Below are 26,416 nucleotides of genomic sequence, written 5' to 3'. Positions count from 1 at the left end.
AGAAAAGCAAGAGCTTCTCCTATGAGACATTGCCCATCAACAACAGGTGTCCTAAGTCACCATGGAGACAGACCTGTGTCAAGTCCTACAGGCCGGCAAAAGTATTCAGTCACTAGAGTGCTGGCAGACTTTCCTCTGAATTCTTCTTTTGGAGCAGAATTCTTCTCTAGAGACCCAGGCAAGTGCCAGCCTCCGCCCTACTGAGAGATGGAGTGGGGCAGAGACCTGGAGGAGGGACTAAGGCAGGAGGCAGGCTCCTGTTGGGCCTTGGTGCAGCAGCAGGAAAGGGACAGAACTGTGCAGAATGAGCTCAGGGCAAGTATGAAGAATCCCCAGGGAATCCCGGGCTTTCAGTCTCCACTCTTTGAAGCTGGAAAGGGAGGAATGACCCTGTTGAATTCCTTATACTATCAAAGAAGGAGAACTGTGGGTGGGTAAGTCCCTAATTCAGTTCTCCCCTCAGCCTTGACTTTGCTGCTCATGCTGCTCCCCCTGAGCCACAGGCCCCCTGTTGGAATTGCAATCAGCAAGTAATTTGACAAAGCCAACCTTAAAAGGTTGTTGTTAAGTTGTGAAAATCTTATAAGTGCTTTTGAGATGGAACTTTGTACAAATAATTAATATGTTCTTACTAAAATATATAAACCCTTACTGAAGAATGATATGGAAGACTGTATGATAAAATGCAGCAAGAAATTTGATTATAATATACAAATGAAACAATGTGAAAAGTGTGGAAGAAATGTATTAAATTCACATTGTCCCAGTTTAAAGGAAATTGTTTACAAAATGATGTACCAATGGTATATGACAATAGAAAAATGGAATAACAAAATTATCACAATGGATTAAACAAATGTCGGAATGGCAACCAACGACCATGGACATTTTACCATACATGCTGGACCTGTGGTAGAGCTCAGAAATTCTGGATTCAAATGCATGTTTGCATACAAAAGTTCTTAAAGACTAATATCGAAATAATACCAGAAGCATTCTTGTTGGGCTTAATTGATAAAGGATCTAAAAATTGATAATGAAACTTTGTTTAGATACATGATAACAGCTGCGTAACTTTTATGTGTGGAAAACTACATATCTGCCTACTGAAGAAGATTGGATTGCTACCCCTCCCTCCTTCTTTACTTGTCCCATTTGAATAGATTGTACCCCTCAATTCTAGTATTCCAATTGTGAGTATTATCCCATCAAGTTTCTGTGATTCCTATTAGGTCATAGTCCCTTTCCTCTATTAGGACTTTTAGTTCCTCCTGCTTGTTTCCTGCATTAGTGTCGAGTCATCTTAATCCATCCTTTGTGTGCCCCATGGTTTTGGTTTTTGAACTCCCTTGTAAATTAGTAATTCCCAGTTTATGTGCCATTCCCTGTAAATTTGCAATCTTCTCATCTTCAGTTCTTGCCATCACACTAAATTCTGAATTTATGTCTTGCTCCCCCTTTGGATTTAGTTTAAAGCCCTCTTCAACAGGTGTGCAAGGCTTCTCCCAAAAATACTTTTTCCATCCCTTGTGAGGTGCACGCCATCTCCTGATAGTAGCCCCTCATACTGACAATCGTAGACCAGGATCCAGAAATCCAAACCTTTCCCATTGACACCAGTGATGTAGCCAGCCATTTACGTGCATGATTTGTCTCTCTTTTCCTAAGTCACGGCCATTTACACAAAGAATAAATGAAAACACAACCTGCACTCCCAGGTCCTTTACCTTTCCCCCCCAGATCCACAAAGTCTTTCTTAATATGTTCCATGCTGTACTTGGGTGTACCATGCTGTACCACATGAATGGGGAAAAAGGGGTAATGACCTGTGGGCTTGATGAGCCTGTCCAACCTTTAAGAAAAGTTTCCTAGTGTTTTAAAAGGGCATGGATCCCCTATTATATTTCTCATCCTTTGAATCCAGGGTCCCGTTTTAAGAATGTCTGGGGATTTTGCATACCCACGTGTGGGGGGAACTACATGATCTAATATGTGATTTGCCTGTGGGCACTCAGGACTATCAGCAGTTTATGGAACTTGTTAAGCAGTGTTTGAACTTGTTGGAGGACCAGTTGATACTACATTTCTGAGCGGCAAACCTTAAGCCCAAAGAGCCCTATGCTTCATGTATGTCTTGTTTAACAAGGCTCCTTGACTTGGGTGGAAGCATATAACAAACACACACAGAATCTTTTGGCCTTCAAAGGAAAGACTTCAGATCTCAAAAACAGCTGCAGAAAAGATGTGCAAGTACATTGCTTCAATAAACCTTTACAATAGCTTTGAATGCCAGATTAAAAGGTAAACATTCATTAGATTGTTTTAAGGCACAGTTTATAATCTGTGTTCAAATTGCAGTGATTAGTGTAAGGGTTGCTGGCAGGACTTCTCTGTTCCATTCTTGACTGAATCTCTCATCTCGGACAAGCAGCCTCATAGGCTGGAGGAGCCGAACTGCTTTCAGCACAAGCCATGTCTCCATTTATAGTGTAGGGCATAAAAACCATGGTCTGAAACAAGCAAGCAAACAAGCAAACAAACAAACAAACAAACATTTATTTATTTACTTACATACAACAATGTGAGAGCCAGTTTGGTGTAGTGGTTAGGAGTGCGGACTTCTAATCTGGCATGCCCGGTTCGATTCTGCGCTCCCCCACATGCAACCAGCTGGGTGACCATGGGCTCGCCACGGCACTGATAAAACTGTTCTGACCGGGCAGTGATATCAGCGCTCTCTCAGCCTCACCCACCCCACAGGGTGTCTGTTGTGGGGAGAGGAATGGGAATGTGACTGTAAGCTGTTTTGAGCCTCCTTCGGGTAGGGAAAAGCGGAATATAAGAACCAACTCTTCTTCTTCTTCTACAATCTAACGCTCCCTTTCCACCCAATTACTGTCCACAAGGTGGTGAGCAAAAAATCATTAAAACATTTAAGCTGATAAGAAATGCAATTAAAATTACAAATTTGATAAACAACAACAGAAGCATGGCCAGCAGTCATTACTGAAGGTCTGCCTGATTTTTTAAAGAGTCCAGACCTGAGGCAAAGATAGTGATATGAATCTCCCTGGGGAAGGAGTTTCAGTGTTTTTGGTATCACAACAGAGAAGGCCGTTTCTTAGGTCGCCACCCACCTGCCTTCAGACTGAGAGACAAGAAGCTGTATCTTTATACCCCACTTTTCACTACCAGAAGGAGTCTCAAAGTGGCTTACAAACACCTTTCCCTTTCTCTAACCACAACAGGCACCCTGTGAGGTAGATGGGGCTGAGAGAGCGCTAACAGAACTCTTCTGTAAGAACAACATAACAGAACTGTGGCTACCAAGGTCACCCAACTGACTGCATGTGGAGAAGTGGGGGATCAAAGAGTCCACTGCTCTTTACAACAATGCCATGCTTGCTCTCAGGTGGTCAGGGTAACTGGAGCACCACGTCCAATGAAGGATGATCCAAATGAGTGAGTAGGTTGATATGGGAGAAGGCAGTCCTTGAGGTATGTTGGTCCCAGGGCTACTATGCTTGACAAAATATATTAATGTCCATGAGAGGGCTGGGAGGAGGGGAGATTATACTTTCTGCTTTTTGTAACTTAAAAAAACATCTGGAAGGATTGTACTCAAGGATCGGTTACAATCTCCCAAAGTATTTCTACATTTCAATTTATTAATTTTTTAAAAAGGTGTGAGCCTTGCGGGTGTAGGTGAAAAGATGGAAGAGGTATGTTGCCAATAACTAATCTTGTAGGCTACATAGAGAAATCACTGTGCAATGACAATGATTGTTTCCACATGTGGAGAAACATCTAGTTTTAGTATCGCTTTGGATTTCCTCTGGATGCTGCGAGAACTCTAGCCTTTGTGCATTTGGGCTTTCCTTCCCTTATTTCCCAGGCTGGAATTCACAACATGTTTTCTGCACTAAATCTGATGGAGGCAACCTCCTATCATGCTTTGCTCCCTTCCCCTTTTCAAAAACGTGTTTTTTTGCAAAATGGTGCCATTGTGCCCCTTAATCCCACCATTATGCACCCTTGATTGCCTCCCCCCTTTTCCTCAAAGTGTCCTGAATGTACTAATAATAATAATAAAAAAAACATCCTGATTTATCTGTTCCACTTAATGTTCCTGGTAAGGGATTGGAGGAGGAGCTAGTCTCATGGCCTAAGTGTCACTCAACACTTAATACCCACTCAGGGTGGCTATCCCACCCCTGAGTGGCTCATCCTCCAACCGGCTTGCTTGTCTTTCCAGCGACCAGCCAATCAACTTCCATCCCCCACCCCTGACCACCCCTTCCTCCTTCCACTTCCCTCCAAGGCTTGGAGGCTGCAATCCCTGCCATGTGATAGCTGCTCCTGCTGGTGAGTTCCATGCAGCCTGCAGCCTTTCCAGGTCCTGGGGGGAGGGAGAGGACATCTGTAGAGTTCTTCCACTCTACCCCCCTAATCTAGTGCATGTTGTATTCCTGAACGCAACAGGCTTTTCATCCAGTAACATTATAATGCTGCTGTGCAAGTCTGCATGACCACTTAAAAAAACAATCAAAAACTTAGAAACAGCATTGCTCCAATCCTCAGCAGTTTTTCTCCTAGCAGATCAATGGAGGATAATTTCAATCTGTGGGAGGGGGAGAGGGTTTGGAAAGGGCGACCCTTGGTGATGCCTCAATGTCATGTGCAAATCATAGCAATGGAAGAGATAAGGAGAGAAAACAACAGCTGACCAGTGAAATCCACTAAGTGGATTCAGTGGTTTCCTTCCGGCTCCATGAATGGGATGTCTGCCTGCCACTTGACCAAGCCCCTCTTTGTTACCCATTTCTGCCTATTCACGGTGCAACAAAGACCTTCCTGGTCAGAGATGCTAGACCCATGCATGCTTGCTTATGTGGTTCTGATGGACTCTGCTCAGCGTGCATTGCCATTTTCACAAAAGGCTCGCTGCTGCAGAGAGATGAGCTTTGTTTGCAACCATATTTTTCACCCCACAGTTCTTGCCTTTCCAATACCTCCCCCAGTATAATGTCTCTTCTTGTTTACAATGCCAGAGAAGCCATCAATCCATTTTATACATGTCTGCTTGGAAATAGGCACAGGAGTGAGCAGGGAAATGCAAAAAAAAAAAAAAAAAAAGTGGGTGGAGAGGAAGATCCGTGGTACCCAAGAAACCCAACAAAGCATGCCTTTTCACCATTCTATCCTAAAGCCCATACATATAGGGGTTACTGGCAGGACTGCTGTGATTGTTCCAAATAACTCCAGGCTTGGCAAGAGCTCAGCTGAGCCAACAGCAGCCACCCCACCACTCTGATCTGCACTTATTTATTTATTTATTTATTTATTTATTTATTTATTTATTTATTTATTATTTGATTTCTATACTGCCGCAACCTCGTGGCGGTTTACACATAGAATTCTAAAACAATAAAACCCCAATAAAATCCTCATTAAAATAACAATCACAATGGCGACCATAATCTCTAGTAATCCCTCCTTGTTCAGGGTGGGGCACTAGATCTAATCTAATGTAATGAGAGCCGGGCTGAGATGAATTTGGGAACCAGTTGGAAAACCCCTCCTCCGGGACTCTGCCCCGGCCTCAACCATATGCCTGGTGGAAGAGCTCCATCTTGCAGGCCCCATGGGAAGCTGGTAACTCCGGCAGGGCCCTTAGCTCTTCCGGGAGCTCATTCCACCAGGTTGGGCCCAGGACCAAAAAGGCCCTGGCCCTAGTCGAGGCCAGGCGTATGTCCTGGGGGCCCAGGACAACAAGTAAATTCATAATCGAAAAGCAAATGGCCCTGCGGAAGGCATAAGCAAGCAAGCAGTCCTGCAGATAGGCAGGACCCAGACCACATATGGCCTTAAAGGTTAATACCAATACCTTGAACCTGACCCAGAAACAGACAGGTAACCAGTGCAGTTGACGAAGCACCGGCTGGATATGGGCCCTCCAAGATGTTCCAGTGAGGACCCTCGCAGCCGCATTTTGTACCAGCTGTAACTTATGGATCAAGGAAAGGGTAGGCTGGCATAGAGCGAATTACAGTAGTCTAAGCTGGAAGTGACCATTGCATGGATCACACTGGCTAGGTGTTCTGAGGACAGGTAGGGCGCTAGTAGCCAGGCTTGGCGAAGGTGGAAAAAATCCTTCCTGGCTACTTTTGTGACCTGAGCCTCCATTGAATGGGAGGCATCAAAAGTCACCCCCAAATTCCTGGCGACCGGTGCAGGTATTAATTGCACTCCATCCAGGCATGGGAAGTGCATTTTCTGGTCCTGCCCTCTTCTCCCTAGCCACAGGACCTCCATCTTGGAGGGGGTTGAGTTTCAAACGACTTTGCCTGAGCCATCCAGCCACCGCTTACAAACATCTGGCAAATGTATCCGTGGGGAGTCTGTCCGTCTGTCCATTAGAAGGTAGAGCTGGGTGTCATCCGCATATTGGTGACATTCCAGTCCATAGCCCCGGACCAGCTGGGCTAGAGGGCACATATAGATGTTAAAAAGCGTGGGGGAGAGTATCGACCCTGCGGAACCCCACAAGGGAGCCTACAAGGGTCTGACAACTCATCCCCTACTGCAACCCTCTGCGATCGATTCCGGAGGAAGGAGACCAGCCATTTTAGCGCAGTCCCTCTAACTCCAGTTCCGGTGAGGCGGTGAGCCAATATCTCGTGTTCGACTACATCGAATGGAGCCAACAGGTCTAACAACACGAGTATGGTGGAGCCGCCTTAGTCCAGCTGGCGCCAGATATCGTCCATTAGGACGACCAGCACAGTCACCACCAGGATGGAAGCCAGACTGGTATGGATCAAGGGCCAAAGTTTCCTCCAGAAATGCTAGTAATTGGTCCGCTGCTAATTATGAGGAACATTTTCCACTCGCCTGTTATGACCTCAGGGAGCCATGCTCCAGGCAAACAAGGGAATGGTTGACCTGCACACCTTGGCCCTTCCCTCACCTTCTTTGTTCTCACCTCTTTTTGTTGTTGTTACAATCAGGCAGACATTTCAGAATGGAAAGAGCAGGGAGGGAGTGGGAAGGGAGGAAAGCAACAAGGAAAGGGCAGTTCTGAAATGACTCGAAATGGTGGGCTCGGGGAAAAACACAATTGCAAACATTTATGCATTGGGTGGCCCCGAATTAGACCCTATCAGACTGCACTTGAAAAGACAAAATCTGGTATTCTGGGGATTCCTTTGTTGCAGGGCAACTGAGGGGGCAATTTGGGTCTTCATCTGAAGAAGCAAATTTTAGTGTGGAAACAGATGGAAAAGATGACCCTTTAAATATGCAAATGCTCGATCCCCTTCTAACCTCCATCCCATCCCCATGGATTTGAGGGTGGAGGCTAGGGGAAAGGGACCGACATTGTTCTTGTGCAATGCAAGGTTGATTAAGAACAAGGCCTCTACTCTGCAGCACTTTATTGCAGAGTCGAAGGCGGACCTTGCTTGCGTGACTGAGACCTGGGTGAGGGAAGGAGAGTCAGCGGCCTTGAAAGAACTAGCCCCACCAGGCTACTCGGATGACACCCAGCTCTACTTCCTAATGGATGGCTGGCCGGATTCCCCTCGGAAAACATTTTCTAGTTGTTTGGAAGCAGTGGCTGAATGGCTCAGGCAGAATCATCTGAAACTCAACCCCTCCAAGACGGAGGTCCTGTGGCAAGGGAGAGGAGGGCATGGGGATACAGGGCACAGCCTTATGCTGGATACACTCCTTTCTCCAGAACCGGACCTAGAGTGGGGGATGAGTTCTCGCGTTCCTATAGACTCCCTTGTGGTGTCCCTCAGGTCCTCTCCCCCACATTGTTTAACATCTTTATGTGCCCTCTGGCCCAGTTGGTACAGAGCTTTGGGCTGGGTTGTCACCAGTATGCTGATGACACCCAGCTCTATCTCCTCAAGGACGGCTGCCCGGAATTCCCCCCAGAACGATTCGCCAGTTGTTTGGAAGCAGTGATGGAATGGTTCAAGCAGACTCGCCTGAAACTCAACCCCTCCAAGACGGAGGTCCTGTGGCAGTGAGGTAGGGGGCAGGATCAAGAAGCGCGCCTACCCACCCTATCAGGGGTGCAACTTACCATCACGTCCCAGACCAGGAATCTGGGGGTGACCATCGATGCCTCCCTGACTATGGAGACACAGGTCAAGAGAGTAGCCGGCCAGGCATTATTCCACCTTCGCCAGGCTCGGCTACTAGCACTCTACCTGTTTCCCAATCACTTAGCCACAGTGATCCATGCAACTGTCACCTCCAGAATATATCTCTGTAACTCACTCTACACGGGCCTACTCTTGTCCTTGATTCGGAAACTTCAGCTAGTGCAAAATGCAGCTGCTAGGGTCCTCACTGGAACATCTTGGAGGGCCCACATCCAGCCGGTGCTGAGGCAGCTGCATTGGTTGCCAATTGCTGTCCAGATCCGGTTCAAGGTTCTGGTTTTAACCTTTAAGGCTTTATGTGGGTTGGCACCCACATACCTGAGGGACCGCCTTTTGCCTTATGCCCCCCACAGGGCCCTACGGTCTGCAGGTGAAAATTTGTTGGTCATTCACAGCCCCAGGGAAGCATGCCTGGACTCAACCAGGGCCAGGGCCATTTCGGTCCTGGCCCCCACCTGGTGGAATGAGCTCCTGGCAGAGCTGTGGGCCCTGCAGGATCTTTCAACGTTCAGCATGGCCTGTAAAACAGAGGTCTTGCGCCAGGTATATGGTTGAGGCTGGGGCTGGCAAGATAGATCTATGGCCCCCCCTGGGAACATCATCGGGACCTCCTTGTCCACCCCGCTAGTAGTGGGGGGGAGTCAGGTTTTTATTGATCTTTCCGCCATGCTGGGAATGTTTTATGTCTTTTCATGGAGTTTTAAGGGGGTTTTAAGATATTGTGACCCACCATGAGCAGCAAGGGAGTGGCAGGAAATAAATTGAAAATAATAATAATAATAATAATAATAATAATAATAATAATAATAATAATAATAATAATAATAATAATAATTCCAAACCATATCAGTAGTGTGGACACAGTCTATGTTATTGCTGAGTGGGTGCAGGAAATACTTGACAGAAGTGCTCCCACTAATTTGCAGCAAATGAGAAACAAAAGCATATTTATGAAACAGTAGAGGGATGATGATGTCTGAAAAGGAAAGACCTCCATAATCTCGTAGTAGCTGGTCCAATGTTTTTTTCCTCTTATAAGTATAAATTAGTGGCAATATATCATCATAGCACCTATATTTCCTCAACTTCTCGATTTAAAGCAGCAAGGATCAGTAGGTTCAATAGGTAAAACCATGTGGAAATGCATGCAATCGAGTTTTTCCCCATGACCGCCATTTTGAGTTGTTTGGGCACATCCTCATTGCCATCTTCCCTTCCTCCCCTTCCCTTCCTTCCTTCCAAAAAATCTTCCTTTTCTTTTTTTTTAAAGGGGTGATCTTGTTACAGTGTTTCTAAGTTTTAAAAAAGCAGTCTTACACAGCAGCATTAAAATGTTATAACCCAGATATAGATATAGATATAGATATAGATATAGATATAGATATAGATATAGATATAGATATAGATATAGATATAGATATAGATATAGATATAGATTGCTGGATTAATAATAATAATAATAATAACTATAATAATAATAATAATAATAATGGCTCTTTGAGAGGAAGTGGGGGAGGTGACCATGGGGACAGAATAGCAGGCATCATTTTGCAAAAATCACATTTTTTGTGGAAGGGAGCAAAGCATGGTGGGAGGCTGTCTCTGCCAGATTCAGTGCGGAAAGTATGTTGCAAATTTCAACCTGGGAAATAAGGGGAGGAGAGCCCAAATGTGGAAATGGTAGAGTCAACATACAGCATCTAAAGGAAATCCAAAGCTAGGTGAAAACAAGGTATGTCTCCTAATGCGGAAACCATCCTATACTGATCATTATCACTGCAGCTGGTACTCACCAGATAACCCTGCCCCATGGGATAGCTTCCCAGGCTGGGGAAGACCTGATATCCAGAACCAACATCTGCTCTTAAAAAATCATTTGAAAATTCAGAAGGAGGAGATGCAAGAGCCTGGCAGTCCCCTGAAAGTATTTTTCAGTCACGTGTTATTCACATGTATAAAGGGAACATCTCCATGAATCTTTTCTTTGGATCTTTGGGATTTTCAACATGATCAATGTAAGCACTGAGCAAGTTACCAAATCATACAGATACAGATACATTTATTTCAGTCAACGACCAGTACAAAATATAAAACAGTAAAACACTATGTAAGATTGATTAAAAGTTCCAAAATACTTCATGTATTCAATAAATCCGTCCTAACCCTTATACATATTGAGCCAGGCACTCTGCTTACCGGATCATTCTTGCAGCAGGCGACCTGGCATCCAAAATGTGCTGTTGAAACAGTGATGCAGAACTCCAGCAAACTGAAGAAGAGGAGAAGAATGCCAAGACCGACACCTACAGACTGCAGAACACAGATGGAAGTGCTCTATTATGCCCTACTCATTGCCAACTTCTTAGTTCAACTGCAACAATAACAGGTTCCCTCCTAGCCACTTTTTTGATTCAACTAATGGGAATTCATCAGTAGAAGAACTGGTGAAAATGTTAAGCCATTTGCTCTTGAAGTTTGAACATGAAAAACAAAAGAGCAGCTAAGAACCTGACCAGGACGTTCTTGGGACCAAACTACACAATAACACATTATGTTCTCTGCCAACTCTGGCTAGTGACATTCCTAGAGATTTGAGGATGGAGCCTGGCGAAGGTGAAGGATGGGGGCAGGGAAGGGACCACAGTGGAAAATAACACTATAGAGTTCAAAGCAGCCATTTTCTCCATGGGACAAGATCTCTATAGTCTGGAGATCAGTTGTAATTCCAGGAGATCTCCAGGTTCCACCTGCATGCTATGTTCATCACTCTTTCCTTGTAGCCGCACGGCAGCTGGGTGGAACATCTGTACTAAAGCCTGTGTATACCCTTCACTATGCAAGTTGGGCGGCGGGCACACTTTTGCCCGCCCGCGGAGACTCATGGATCCAATTGGTTTCCGGAATGCTCTGTGGGGCCCGATGCCTCCTGGCAACTCACTGGCGGCGTTAGTAGAGGACTGGCAGTCCCGTCTGACAGCCGCTATAGATGAGATTGCCCCTAAGCATCCTCTCTGCCCTCGACTCAAACGGGCCCCCTGGTACACGGGGGTGCTCCGGGAAAAGAAGAGGGAGGTGAGATGACTAGAGCGAGTGTGGCGGAAGACTCGCGACGAAGCTGCAAGAACATCTTATCGCACGCTTATGAGGGCGTATGAGATGGCGGTGAAAGTGGCGAAGCGAGAGTTCTTCGCCACGGAAATCGCGTCCGCAAGCTCTCGCCCGGCCCAATTATTTAGGGTAGTTAGATCCCTTACCGCCCTTCAGGGGCGCCAAAATATTAGTCAATTGGCACTTGGCTGTGAGGCATTAGCAAGCTTTTTTGCGGATAAAGTCTTGTCGCTTCGCCATGACCTTCCTGTCACAATTAATACAGTAAATGAACTGGAGACCTGTTGGCCGTCTTTGGCAGCGAGGTTTGATGGCTTCAGACGGCTCTCTTCTTCCGAAGTGGACAAGTTGCTGGGGTCGGTCAGGGCGACCACCTGCCCCCTTGATCCCTGTCCCTCTTGGCTTCTCAAGGGGAGCGGAGAGGGGATAGGAGGCCAACTCAGGGATATTATCAACCTTTCCCTGAGTTCCGGGGAATTCCCCGAGCGGCTGAAGGAGGCAGTGGTTCGCCCTCTCCTGAAAAAATCAACGCTGGACCCGCAGGACCCTGCCAACTACCGCCCGGTGTCGCACCTAGCGTTCCTGGGCAAGGTGGTGGAAAGGGCTGCGGTGGACCAGCTCCTAGCTTTCTTGGATGAAACTTCGGCACTCGATCCATATCAGTCTGGCTTCCGCCCTGGCCACGGGGTAGAGACGGTGTTGGTCGCTTTGCTGGATGATCTCCGTCGCCAGCTGGATAGAGGCGGGTCAGCCGTGCTGGTCCTTCTGGATCTGTCGGCTGCTTTCGACACCGTGGACCATGAGATATTGGGCCACCGCCTCGCCGGTACGGGGATACGGGGTACAGCCTTGCGCTGGATACGCTCCTTCCTCCAGAACCGGACCCAGAGGGTTGCAGTGGGGGATGAGCTCTCGCGCCCTTATGGACTCCCTTGTGGGGTCCCACAGGGCGCGGTTCTCTCCCCCACACTATTTAACATCTTCATGCGCCCTCTGGCCCAGCTGGTACGGAGTTTTGGGTTGGGCTGCCATCAGTACGCTGATGACACCCAGCTCTATCTCCTCATGGACGGCCACCCAGACTCCCCCCCGGAACCATTCGCCAGATGTTTGGAAGCAGTGACAGAATGGTTTGAGCAGAGTCGCCTGAAACTCAACCCCTCCTGTGGCTGGGAAGTAGGGGGCGGGAACAGGAAGCGCATTTACCCACCCTGGCAGGGGCGCATCTTACCATCGCGTCCCAGGCCAGAAACTTGGGTGTGACCATTGATGCCTCCCTGACTATGGAGGCGCAGGTCAGGAAAGTAGCCGGCCAGGCATTTTCCATCTTCGCCAAGCCCGGCTACTAGCGCCCTACCTGTCCCCCGAACACCTGGCCACTGTGATCCATGCAACGGTCACCTCCAGATTAGATTTCTGTAACTCGCTCTACGCGGGCCTATCCCTGTCTCTGATCCGGAAACTCCAGCTGGTACAAAATGCAGCCGCTAGGGTCCTCACCGGCACACATTGGAGGGCCCACATCCAGCCTGTGCTGAGGCAGCTGCACTGGTTACCAATTGCTGTCCGGATCCGGTTCAAGGTTCTGGTTCTAACCTTTAAGGCTTTACGCGGGCTGGGACCCACATACCTGAGGGACCGCCTAGTGCCCTATGCCGCCCGCAGGGCTCTGCGCTCTGCGAGTGAGAATCTTCTGGTCGTTCCCGGCCCTAGGGAAGCACGCCTAGCCTCGACCAGGGCCAGGGCCTTTTCGGTCCTGGCCCCCACCTGGTGGAATGAGCTCCCGGGTGAGCTGCGGGCCCTGCGGGACCCTTTAACGTTCCGCAGGGCCTGCAAGACGGAGCTCTTCCGCCAGGTCTATGGTTGAGGCTGGGGCTGCCGGGGTACATCGACTGCTCTCCCCCGGGCTTCTTGAACATCGTTGACCTCCTTCTCCTCCACCCCCCCCTTTTTTAGGAATGGGGGTAGGAAGGGGATCTTATTATTGTGCTGCCATGTTGTGACATTTTAAAGCCTTTTAATGGGAGTTTTAATGGTTTTTTTAAGACATTGTAACCCGCCGCGAGCCATTTGGGTGTGGCGGGAAATAAATCGAAATAATAATAATAATAATAACAATAATAATAATAATAATAATAATAATAATAATAATAATAATAATAATAACAAGGAGGAATGTGGCTACACATCTCCATCTTTATTTCTGGTTCCCTTTACGCAAGCATGGTTAGGCTAGGAAGCCTACCCAGAAAGCCTTACATATCAGAAATAGGCCAGCACTGGCTCTATGTGAGATTGGAATTATACAAGGGAATAGTTGATTATCACAAGAGTGATGCAATTAATCTACACAAGGGAAGGGCTGGGTCATTTGCTCTTTACCCCACCTTGGCTGAGTGAGGACAAAGGAGTTGACAGCATCTGGCTAGTGGCTAATCTACTCAATGACTGTCCACATTTGAAAGTATCATCTCCATTTAATATCTTTCCTGGATGAAGTCATCCTTCTGGCAGCATTTTCCTATCCTTAACTGCTGGTACATTAATCTACCATTCAGGTGAGACTGCTATGCCTAGGCACCCATTCCAGCTCAAGGTGCAAATAGGGCCACACCTGAGACATTCCCTGTGTACATTACATCAACTCTGGAGGTCTCCCAATAAACCAATTAAGGCCTCTTGGTCAAAACCTAGGTCACCCACTAGCAAAGTTTCTGCTTCTTTAATATTGCCCAGTTAATCCCATCAAGATAGCGGGCCTTTCTGGACACCATAAATATAGCAAAATACTTACCCGGTGAAGACACTACATTTTTGTGTTCTGCATGACATCACTAATGTACAGCGTTAAAGCAGAAAAACGGTAGCTACATCCTCCATTTTAAAGCACTAGCTGGGGAATCACATAAAGTGAAAAAAGCATAGAATATTCTCCAATAACGAAATGAATGGAGGCAACCTGTGTTTAACCCAGGGTTCTATATGGTCATTAGAACTTTGTAAAATTTTGGTTCACCATTACTATTTAGATCCAGTGTGTGAATATGGCTCTCTGTTGTGCATTTGACTTGTCAATTGACAATAAGTGAACCATCTTCTAATAAGTACAACACCTGCTTTTTCTCTGCTGAGCAGTTATATTGTGAAGAATGCTATTTCTAAAAAAATATGTTTACTAATTAAGGGTCTAGATACTAGTATAAGAAGTTGCCTCTTGGATATGAATTATTGTTATGATCAAGTTGTAGAATTCTAAATGCTTTCTTCTCTTCTGGTAATTGTCATTTTCTCTGTGAATCCATTGGAATTTACAGGCTTTAGACATGGCTATCTGATGTTTGATTGTATTCAGTGAGTTAATATTAAACTTTAACAACTGGGTGGGGGGGAAGTTATGCTGCCTTGACTACTGTGAAAATTGAGAGTAAGCTATGAGTGAAGAAACGGCATTAAACTAAATAAACAGAAGAATGCCTATGCACAAGTCTAAAAAACAGATAATTCAATCCCATTAACACATGTCCTTTCTGTGAATCCAACTCATAGTCAAAAGTATTAATTATACTTGTTCACTTACATTTCTGGATACAAGTACATTTGCAATCACTTCTGAGATATATAGAATCACACCAGTTAATGCCATCACAGCACTTACGATGTTCATTCCCACGCTACACTGCACCTGAAAGAGACCAAAAATAAATCAAGGTTTGAATTCTAATGGCCATTTCTGCATGAGGAAAATGTTCCTGTACAGCCTTTGCATGTTGGTGGCTTTTAGAGCCTCCTCCATATGATGTCACCAACATTTCAAGGCTGTCCAGTAGCTAGGTTGCAGTGTGGCCATTTTAAACTCATGATTTCAGGAATCAGGAAAAAACTGAATATATATATTTTTAATTGCATAGTCTGTGTTGCAGCAGGACCATAAACCTACTGCATTATCCAAGGTGAAATAAAATCTTCTTTAAAGTCTCGATGGTCTTTTGGGGCTCATACAGGCAAAACAGAGCCCCATTTGCTTTTTCTAGAGGTGGGAAATGAGCTGGGAAAGGGGGGGGGAGGGTGATCTGGCTGTCTTCTGCCAATCAAACAAGGGTCTGAGCAACTTGTTTTAAAGCAAACCATTAGCACAAAATGTCTTTTTGGGCTTCAGTTACCCGTCCAGCCTTCTCACAACTTGGGCAGGTAAAAACAGCCACGTTTGCATTTTCTGGAGGTGGGAAATGAGCTGGGAAAGGGTGTGTGTGTGATCTGGCTGTCTTCTGTCGATCAAATAGGAGTCTGAGCAGCTTGATTTAAAGCCAACCATTACCACAAAATGTCTTCTTGGACTCCAGGAACAATGTTCAGCGTCACAGAAATCCACCCAGACCGAAATAAACTGCAAAAGAACGCTTGAATTCCAAAGGGGGGGGGGGAATGCTGTATCGTTCTGGCGTTTCTCCACAGCAACGTGGCAGTGTTGATTTTTATTATTATTTTATTCCAGGAGATGGGCTGGGGTCAATTCTCTGGTCCTATATGGCTTGGAATCAACGGAACATATAGGATACCTTCTCCCATATGAACCAACTTGTCACCCTTGGAGGCCCTGCTTTGATTGCCCCTGCCATCTGCAGCTAGACAGGTAGCAAGTAGCAACCTGAAAATGGACTTTCTCAGTTGTGCCACCAAAATTTTGGAACTCCCTTCCCAATGAGATTCATCTGTCTCCCCCTTTTAGGGTCTTTCACCAGTAGGTGAAGACATTTTTGTTTTGTTTGACATACCCCCATGGTTGTTGACCCTCCTTTTAGCATTCTTTATTTAAATTTGTAATTTTAACTGTATTTTTAATTGTTTGAATGCTGCTTTGACAGGGTTTGTTGAAATATTGTAATGTATTTATGTTCTTTGCCTTGTAAACCCCAATAAGTTGGAAATGTGACACAAAAATATTTAAAATAAATAAATGTCTTGAAGGAGATCTTTATTGCTAGTTTCCTTCTGGCTGTTCCTGGTATTTATTTGTTCCTGGTGTTTATTCTTCCCTTTACCCCTGATTATGTCAGTCTTAACAGTTCATCACTTAAAACACAAGGGATGCTTGAATACCTGCCATGTTACGTGCTATAAAGGAAAATGCAAACAATATTTTAAAACACTAACAAAGTATTGTGAGTGGGTTTTGTACATGGGGTTAGGTGGGGCCTTACAGTTGTCTTCCACTCGTAGCAACACTTTCCTCTAGAACAAGGAACTTTTTTGATGACACAGAATTCTTTTCACTACTACACCAAAAGAAGATATACCATTGTAAACAAAGGAAGAAAGGAGGGATGTATATCATCCTCAGAAAATATATAAATATTTTAATTAACTATAGTTTTATTACTTAATAAATAAACTGACTTGGAACTACTGGAGACATTTCCATGGCTCCCTGAAGTGAGGTCATGGAGAAGGGTGGGATTGGCGCTCATAACCCAGGAAAGGGTTATATATATAAAGGAGGTGTTGAGAGAGGAAAGGGGCATGTGGGAATCCGTGAGGGAGCAGAAAGTTCCTCCTGATGCAATGTAGTAGAAATGATACCAGGCACAGAAATGGCAGGTGACAAAGGGGCACTTTGGGTTGGGAGCCCCAGGGAGAGAGGGAACAAGACTGAGCTGAAGCAGCAAAAGAAAAAAAAATGAGGAAAACCTCTCATAAAAACCCTTCCGCTGCCTCTTGGCACATAATGAGGTACTCTACTTCCCCTAGTGAGCCATGGGGCTTGGGATCCTGATAGAGAACGACAAAAGGTCAGGACTCTTCTCAGGACACCATGAGAGGGCAAATGACCACAAATTCTCCCCTGATTGATTTCTTGCCTATCTGTAACTTGCATTTGTCCTCACTAGACTGATTTTGTAATGCTGGACTTCAGATCTGATCATGATCTCTCCACAGAAGACAAAACATACCTGTGTGATTCCTTTCCACAAAAGAAAGTTAATTTTAGAAGATCTGAATCATAAAAAAGAATCAATGAAATTTCTCCTTTTCCCTATAAATGTCTACTTTTATAGTATTCTACTTTTATATTTCTATTCTATACCTACTAGAAATTGACAAGTACGGACATGGAAGGAACCACTGTGGAGACTCCTCCTCTGTGAAATGGGGCTCTATATCTCCCCCCACCCTCAAGGATGGGGATTGGGGGTGGGTTAGTTTAGGTTATGTGTTTTTGCCGCAACTTGGTTATTGTGTTTAATTATGGTTTTACTGTTGTGATTTTAATGTATGGGGTTTTATTGTTGTAACTTGACTCGAGCCTCTTAGGGAGAGGCGAGTAACAAATATAATAATAATAATAATAATAATAATAATAATAATAATAATAATAATATATGATACTTCTCTTGCATATGAAAGAGATACTCTGCAGGAGTTTTCACAGTATGAACACTATCCCTGTGCTCTGAACAAAAGATGGCAGATCAGGATCTGAATGACTCAAGCCAGCCTGCTAGAAAGGTGAATTTTAGTCAAAGCTTGTTGTGTTCACTGCAGCATATTGATAAGAGGAAATCAGGGTGTGGAACCTGATGGGAGCAGGACTGTTGGTTCCTATTTAAGTGGGCAGCACTTTCCAGAGGACCATCAATTTATACGTAATATGGAAGAATATTGTTGACAAATCTAGTTTCAAAGAAGAAAATATATAACTCTCTCTTACCAAAGACTTGCTCAGATGATTCTCAGCTGACACTGAAATGGATCCAGAAATAATGAACTATCAAAATAAGGGGAGGAAGTATTATACACAACTTTTACAGAACAATTATCTCTGTTTAGAAACAAGGGGACAGATGTTTGACAAAAGCATCTTTCCTCATTACACTCAGGGCCATTCTGCACTCGTTCAAAATAGCACAATGGTTACAAATTGAAATCGCTACTGTTTTGCTGTTATGCACAACGTCGTTGACAATCTGCAACACTCCTGAAACCGATCCGCAAAAAGCGCTTAGTTGTAGCGCTTTCAGGAAAATCCCAAAAAGTGGATTCACCCTCCAGAAAGCGCTACACTCTTGCAACCAATCTGCAACACTAGCGGGAAAGTTATGTGCATTACCATTGTTGCGGTTTCTGCAAAGTCCCTCCCCCTAGCTCTCCCCTCTGATCTTCTGGCGAAGCGATCGCTATTTTTTTTTTCTGGGAGCAAGGAGAGATCAACGCTCCGGCAAGCCTCCATTTACCCAGTGAGGCTTCCCTGGCTGCAGTCCCTCCCCAGAGCTGTTTTAATCACCAAGCACGAAACAACACACAGCCCCGTTTGTTGGTTTATTTTCCCTTTATTTTTCACTGTATTTTCGGCAGAAAATCGAGTCCGTGTGGGGGGGGGTTGTTTTTTTTTCACTCGGGGGGGGGAACGTGGCAACGATGAAACGGCAGCTCAAACACCGCCTGCTAGCTAGATGGGTCTCTCCGTTGCAACGAATCAACGCAGATTCGTTGCAACGTGTTTTTTTTTTAAACCTTCCTTAAAGGGAAAGGGGCTTTTTGGGAGCATGATAACGGCCGCCCATTTGCTGCTTGATGACCAGGGGCGGGACAAAGCTTGGCAATATCGCTTCCTGGCTAGCGATTTTTGCCGAGACCGGAAACCTGTGGGAAATGATAGAAACGCAACTGGATTCCACTACAAAGCCAGGTATGCATAACGACGAATTCCACAATTTAAAATGCCATTTTTTCGTTCCGCAACCAATTTGCCACATAGATCCTGGTGCAGAATGGCCCTCAGTATCATCTTTAAAGCAGAAGAAAAACTGGTCTTCTGATTACCTGAGGTTTCTTCCTCTTACTACAACAGCAACGCTTTTAGAAATAACAAAGAGACCACTTATTTTTCTTTGTCAGCCTATTTTCTCAGAGTGCACAGAGCACTTGGAATGCATGTGTATTCATGCAGTACATTGTAGGATTTTATGAAAATGAAGAGGCATGTGGAGGCCCAGGACAACTATGGAAGACAACATTGTGTACAAAAACAGAGTTGAATTTATTTCCCCTTTGTTGTTGTTGTTAGGTGAGAAGTCATGTCCGACGTATTGCAAACCCATGGACAATGATCCTCTAGGCCTTCCTGTTCTCTACCATTTCCCAGAGTCCATTTAAGTTTGCACCTACTGCTTCAGTTACTCCATTCAGCCTCCTCATTCTCTATCGTCCCCTTCTTTTGTCCTCAATCGCTCCCAGCATTAGGCTCTTCTCCAGGGAGTCCTTCCTTCTCATGAGGTGGCCAAAGTATTTGAGTTTCATCTTCAGGATCTGGCCTTCTAAGGAGCAGTCAGGGCTGATCTCCTCTAGGACTGAACGATTTGTTCGCCTTGCTGTCCAAGGGACATGCAAGAGTCTGCTCCAGCACCAGAGTTCAAAAGCCTCAATTCTTTGACACTCAGCCTTCCTTATGGTCCAACTTTCACAGCCATACATTGCAACGGGGAATACCATAGCCTTGACTAAATGCACTTTTGTTGGCAGGGTGATGTCTTTGCTTTTTAGGATGGTATCTAGATTTGTCATAGCTTTCCTCCCTAGGAGCAAGCGTCTTTTAATTTCTTTGCTGCAGTCCCCATCTGCAGTGATCTTGGAGCCCAGGAAAATAAAATCTGACACTATCTCCATCTATTTGCCAGGCATTGAGAGTGCTGGATGCCATGATCTTAGTTTTCTTGATGTTGAGTTTCAAGCCAAATTTTGCACTCTCCTCCTTCACCCGCATCAACTGGCTCTTTAGTTCCTCTTCACTTTCTGCCATTAGAGTGGTATCATCTGCATATCTGAGGTGGTTGATATTTCTCCCTGCAATCTTGATCCCAATTTGTGACTCATCTAACCCCGCCTTTCTCATGATGTGCTCCACATACAAGTTAAATAGGCAAGGCGACAGTATACAGCCTTGCCAAACTCCTTTCTGAATCTTGAACCAATCAGTGATTCCATGTTCAGTTCTTACTGTTGTTTCTTGACCTGCATATAAATTTCTCAGGAGACAAATAAGATGCTCTGGTATTCCCATCTCTTTAAGAACTTGCCACATTTGTTGTGCTCCACACAATCAAAGGCTTTAGCATAGTCAATGAAGCAGAAGTAGATGTTCTTCTGGAACTCCCTAGCTTCCTCCATGATCCAGCATATGTTGGCAATTTGATCTCCAGTTCCTCTGCCTCTTCGAAATCCTGCCTGTACTTCTGGAAGTTCTTGATCCACATATTGCTGGAGCCTAGCTTGTAGGATTTTGAGCATAACTTTGCTAGCATGAGAAATGAGTGCAATGGTGCAGTAGTTTGAAATTCTTTGGCATTGCCCTTCTTTGGAATTGGAATGTAAACTGACCTTTTCGAATCCTATGGCCATTGTTGAGTTTTCCATATTTGCTGGCATATTGAGTGTAGCACTTTTACTGCATCGTCTTTTAAGATTTTGAATAGTTCAGCTGGAATGCTGTCACCACCACTAGCTTTATTGTTGCTCAGACTTCTTAAGGCCCATTTGACTTCACATTCCAGGATGTCTGGCTCCAGGTCAGTAACTGGGATGTTAAGCTCACTCTTGTATAGTTCCTCTGTATAATTTTGTCACTTTTAAAAATCTCTTCTGCTTCTGTGAGATCCCTACGATTTTGGTCCTTTATTATACCCATCTTTGCATGAAATGTTTCCCCATATAAATTGACAATTATTTATGGACACAGGAAGAGAGACACACCTGCCCCTAATGAATCCATGGAGAGAGATTCAGATGAGTAGCTGTGTTGGTCTGAAGGAGCAAAATAAAGTTTGAGTTCCATGGCACCTTTAAGACCAACACAGTTTTATTCCTGGTATAAGCTTTCATGTGCACACACACTTTTTCAGTTATGCATGCACATGCAAGCTTATATTAAGAATAAATCTTTGTGGTTCTTAACAGTGCCACTGAACTCAAATTTTGAGTTCCTGATGAATCCAGTCACCGAGAAGCTAGTACCAATCTACATAGCTGAGGTCTCTGTTTTGTGGTCATGTTAAGAGTTGTTGTTGTTGTTGTTGTTGTTGTTATTATTATTATTTATTAGATTTATTTCCCACCACTCCCCGTAGGCTCGTGATGGGTCACAACAGTCCTATCCCCATTAAAATACCCATTAAAAGACTTTAAAAACAATCCCAACATGGCGGAAGCTCTCATTATTCCTACCCCCTGCTATCAGAGCAGCAGGGAGGGTGAGGAGCAGATCTAACTTACTAGGTCCGGGGGGGGGGGGAATGCTGGCACTCATTCGCTGACCCCGGCCTCAACCAAAAACCTGGCGGAAGAGCTCCATCTTGCAGGCCCTGTGGAAAGCTGGTAAATCCTGCAGGGCCCGCAGGTCGCCCGGGAGCTCGTTCCACCAGGTAGGGGCCAGGACCGAAAAGGCCCTGGCCCTGGGTGAGGCCAGGCGCGCTTCTCTAGGGCCAGGAACGATCAGGAGATTCTCCCCCGCTGAGCGTAAAACCCTGCGGGGGATATAGGGCGGTAGGCGGTCCCTCAGGTATGTGGGTCCCAACCCGCGTATAGCCTTAAAGGTCAAAACCAGAACCCTGAACCTGATCCGGGCAGCAATTGGCAACCAATGCAGCTGCCTCAGCACAGGCTGGATATGGGCCCTCCAAGGTGTACCAGTGAGGACCCGAGCAGCTGCGTTTTGCACTAGCTGGAGTTTCCGGATCAGAGACAAGGGTAGGCCGGCGTAGAGCGAGTTACAGAAATCTATTCTGGAGGTGACTGTCGCATGGATCACTGTAGCCAAGTGGTCAGGGGACAGGTAGGGCGCTAGTAGTCGGGCCTGGCAAAGATAGAAAAATGCCTGACCCGCTACTCTCTTGACCTGAGCCTCCATAGTCAGGGAGGTATTGATGGTCACCCCCAAATTTCTGGCCTGGGGCGCGATAGTAAGTTGCACTCCTGCCAGGGTGGGTAAGTGCGCTGCCTGGTCCTGCCCTCTGCCTCCCAGCCACAGGACCTCCGTCTTGGAGGGGTTGAGTTTCAGGCGACTCTGCTCGAACCATTCAGTCCCTGCTTCCAAACATCTGGCGAATGGTTCCGGGGGGGAGTCTGGGCGGCCGTCCATGAGGAGATAGAACTGGGTGTCGTCAGCGTACTGGTGGCAACCCAGCCCAAAACTCCGTACCAGTTGGGCCAGAGGGCGCATAAAGATGTTGAATAACGTGGGGGAGAGGACTGCGCCCTGCGGTACCCCACAAGGGACTCTGTAGGGATGCAAGAACTCTTCCCCCACCGCAACCCTCTGGGTCCGGTTCTGGAGAAAGGAGCGTATCCAGCGCAAGGCTGTGCTCCATATCCCCGTGCCGGCGAGGCGATGGATCAGAAGGTCGTGATCCATGATGTCAAAGGCCGCCAATAGTTCCAAAAGGACCAACAGGGCTGACCCTCCTCTGTCCAGCTGGCGACGGAGATCATCCAAAAGGGCGATCAACACCGTCTCCACCCCGTGGCCAGGACGGAAGCCCGACTGATATGGATCGAGTGCCGAAGTTTCCTCCAAGAATGCCGAGAGCTGGTCAGCCGCAGTTAAATGGAAAGGAGAGAACTTGAGAAAGTTGGCAGCAGACCACAGGAACCACAGTAGTGGGGTAAACTACGTGTAGAATGGTACCAGCTAAATATCAGGAACTTTTTCCAGAGTAGCTCAGCAGTGGAGTCAACTGCCTAAGGAGGTGGTGAGCTCTCCCTCACTGGTAGTCTTTAAGCAGTGATTAAACAGAAACTTAGCATGGATGCTTTAGGCTGATCTGCATTGAGCAGGAGATTGGACAAGATGACCTGTGTGGCCCCTGATGCCCTATCCTAATTGTTTAAGCCAACTAATATTTATTTCCTTCATTTTCAAAGTGCTCATCTTCCTATTCCATTTTACAGAAATTAAATCAAGGTAATCATGAAACAGAAAATAGATAACTGAATAGGAATTGCATCACTTCCAAGAATTAATTTCAGGATTATGGATATCGAAACACTCTAGCTCTCAAAGACAATTTAGTACTTACAAAAAGTCCACCCCAGAATGGATATCCTCCAAATGCAGCCACAGGAACATAGTATTCATAAGATAAAAAGAAAGAGAGAGCCCCAAAGCCGATGTGCATCAATCCAACCATGATCTGAACGGCCTGTGGGAAGATGATACAAGATAGGGCAACTCCTTTAGAGCTGGGAAGCGACAAGTTCTGATCATTTAGCACAGTCTGCACAATCATTTTAAAACAGGGGAAATGTTCATTTGGTCTGTTCCTTTTCATCAATTCCAAACTGAAATGGGATATTTACCAAGACCTCACCAGCGAGCACCCCATTCTGTTCATAAATATCCTAGTTTGGCTGGGAACTTAAAATTAATCTAGGAAAAAGAGTTCATTCCAGCTAAAGCAGTTCTCTTTGGACCCCCTGACTAAATGTCCCTCAGCTTCCAAAATGTCCTTTTTATGTTCAGTCAACAAATACTGAACTTCTTTCTCTAGGTTATCTCCGTTCAACATTTTAGTCATTGGAGGGCTTTGTTCTCTGTGTGTTCTGAAGTTATGTATTCTGTCTCATGTGAAAATAGCTTCATGGTTATGGGGAATAGTTTCAGTTACCTGCTTTGAAGAAGAAACATTTTCAGTCTTTTCTAATAATTGGGGTGTCTTGCACTACCAAATATTAGGATTCTGTATCATTGGGACATATTCTAGCATTGCCTATCACTCCATGAGTGAGTGGACAATCTGTGAAGGTCAAGGAGCCTGGTCGGGTTTTGCTCTCACCCTCTGTCCAATGTAGGCTCCCAAAGCAGCTTCCAGTAATATAGTTGCTTCAGGTCAAAGAATAATCTTAGATGATCATTTGTTAATTCCCTTTTGAATTAATAGCTTCTCACCTGTGTAGTCTTCCTAGAACTGCGCTCCTCTACTATGGGGACACCAATGAAATCCCTGGAATGTGCATAGAAATTAAAGGCACTTACCCCCAGAGTTTTAGTCTGTACTTTGAGCAGTTTATCCAATCCCCACTCCTGAGGATTCTGCTGAGGAGGGCTGATTGGCTGACCCGCATATTGTGTTACCCCAATGGGTTGGATAACAGTGCCAGGGATGATCTGTCCTGCCTGGATTACATTGGCACTATAAGATGGAACAAAGAACATTGCCCCATTGGCCATTGTCTGAGGATCTGTTGCCATTTGATAGGTATCTGCATGAAAGAAAGGAAAAACATAGACAAATGAACCACTCTCACAGATTTGAACAAATATTGTAAATCCCTTCCCCATGCAGAATCTGAAATGGACCCCCAGAAGATGGATACCTTGTCAGTAAAGTGACACATGAAAGCTCTGTTTTCTAGATACGGACAGCACATAAAGAGGGGAAAGGGATTCTTAACATGAGAAATATGCTTCTTTGACTGTTTGCATATCTTAAAAATAGGAGTTTCTTGGGATTGCCATCCCCTCCCTTCTCATATGCCCATTGCATGCAGCTCAGAAGCTGAAGACTTCCAACAATTGAACATAATCATAATCATCATCAACAACAATAGCAGTAACCATACTTAGCTGTCTTTTTCTCCCAATGGCAAAGCAATACCCTGGCAACAAGAATAAGCCTTCGCCCTTCTATTACATGCATTTGGGGATATCCCTGATATGACAAAGGTTGGTAAGGTGCTCAGAGGAAGTGGCATCACTTTATCCTCAGGAGAAATAGCCTTCATCTACGAAGATGGTTATAAGAAGATTACCGTATTTGCCGGCGTATAAGACGACTGGGCGTATAAGACTATCCCCCAACATTTCCACTCAAAATACAGTACTATGGGCCATTATGGGCAGCTATGTCTATCCCAACTGAAGTGCACCCGGCGTATAGGACGACCCCCCCACTTGGAGTCATATTTTTCAGGCAGAAAAAGTAGCCAGCAAATACTGTATATAGCACCAACAGGGGACCTCAGAAATGATCTGGAAAAAATTTGGCTGGTCCAGTTAGACTTGATCCAATCCTGCACCAACTTCTGGTATTTGAAAAGGTATCAAACACTATCTGCCTTCTCTTCTATAAGGTAGGCTTGATAATTTGGTAATGGTGGGAAAGACCTCTGTACATAGTCAGATGCACTTGGGCATTCCATGCATTTCAGAGCTGTGTTCTCCTTCAAATTAAACACTATCCCCAAATTCATGAAACTCACTTTCAAAGTACTTACTTTACACTCTGTGATGTACTTGGTCTCAGACTCCCAGTGTAACTGTTACTACACTAGAAAGTGCTAAGAGGAACTTTGCTAGCATTGGACTTTGAGTTCTGCTCTGTACTGTGCCCTCATATATTGCCAGTCTAATTTACTGTACAGGTTATTTAGATTTCAAATATTCTTTTACTTCCTGTTACAGGAGCAATCTCTCTATATGAATTGTTTTATGCTTTGATTTCCTTCCTCTATGTAGCCATTATTGGCCCCAATATTAATTTTTCCTGAAAGGGGAAAGTTTTATGTAATTTTACTTCTATCCTAGTGATCGTCAAAATAGGTGCTCACTTGTCTGCTATTTCTGTAGTCAGCAGGTCTCATGAATCCTTAGTCTTTCAGGCTTGTGTGTGCCATCCAGGCACAGCTGAGTTATGGGCACTCTGTGGGGTTCTCAAGGCCAGTGATGTTCAGAGGTGGTTTGCCACAGCCTGTCTCTGCATCATGACCCTGGTGTTCCTTGGAGGTCTCCCACCCAAATACTAGATGGGCGCTGCCTCCCCCTCAACAGGTGAGCCCAGCAAGAGTCAGCCAAGCAGTGCCTCCTCCATCCTCTGTCTCATGGGAGCCTGGTGAACACTCTCTCCCCATCACCATGTGATGGCTGAGCAAGCCATGTGAGGGCTGGATAGGCAGTATCTCCCCCTTGCTGTGAGAGATGGCCTGGCCTTGGTATGGGGAAGGCCATTGGCCTGCTGGGAAATAATAGGCATAATGGCCAGTTCACCCTGTATTTCATCTTGACATGAGCTCTTTCTTTACCAACTTCTATCTTCTATTTTGTCTGCTGCTAATAGAAACATGATTAGGGGGACACCATGAAACAC

At 45.4% G+C, this 26,416-nt stretch overlaps 1 protein-coding gene across 2 annotated transcripts; it reads right to left on the bottom strand.

The window, feature by feature from the left end:
• Positions 1-729: 729 nt before the first annotated feature.
• LOC143829743 (membrane-spanning 4-domains subfamily A member 12-like) lies at positions 730-25,625 on the bottom strand. Of its 2 annotated transcripts, none has more exons than XM_077321100.1 (7): positions 25,548-25,625; positions 24,307-24,533; positions 23,351-23,473; positions 17,992-18,048; positions 14,863-14,967; positions 10,374-10,487; positions 730-2,510 (listed from the first exon to the last, which is right to left on the bottom strand). In XM_077321100.1, exons 2-7 carry the CDS (start codon positions 24,520-24,522, stop codon positions 2,415-2,417), a joined length of 711 nt encoding a protein of 236 aa, XP_077177215.1. In that variant the 5' UTR covers positions 24,523-24,533; positions 25,548-25,625; the 3' UTR covers positions 730-2,414. The 2 variants fall into 2 exon arrangements, with proteins under 2 accessions (XP_077177215.1, XP_077177216.1); XM_077321101.1 differs by having other exon boundaries at positions 14,941-14,967.
• Between the last annotated feature and the right edge of the window lie 791 nt (positions 25,626-26,416).

Source organism: Paroedura picta, chromosome 2, assembly GCF_049243985.1.
Source record: "Paroedura picta isolate Pp20150507F chromosome 2, Ppicta_v3.0, whole genome shotgun sequence".
Classification (NCBI taxonomy): Eukaryota; Metazoa; Chordata; class Lepidosauria; order Squamata; family Gekkonidae; genus Paroedura; species Paroedura picta.
This window is presented reverse-complemented; position numbering and strand designations above follow the sequence as displayed.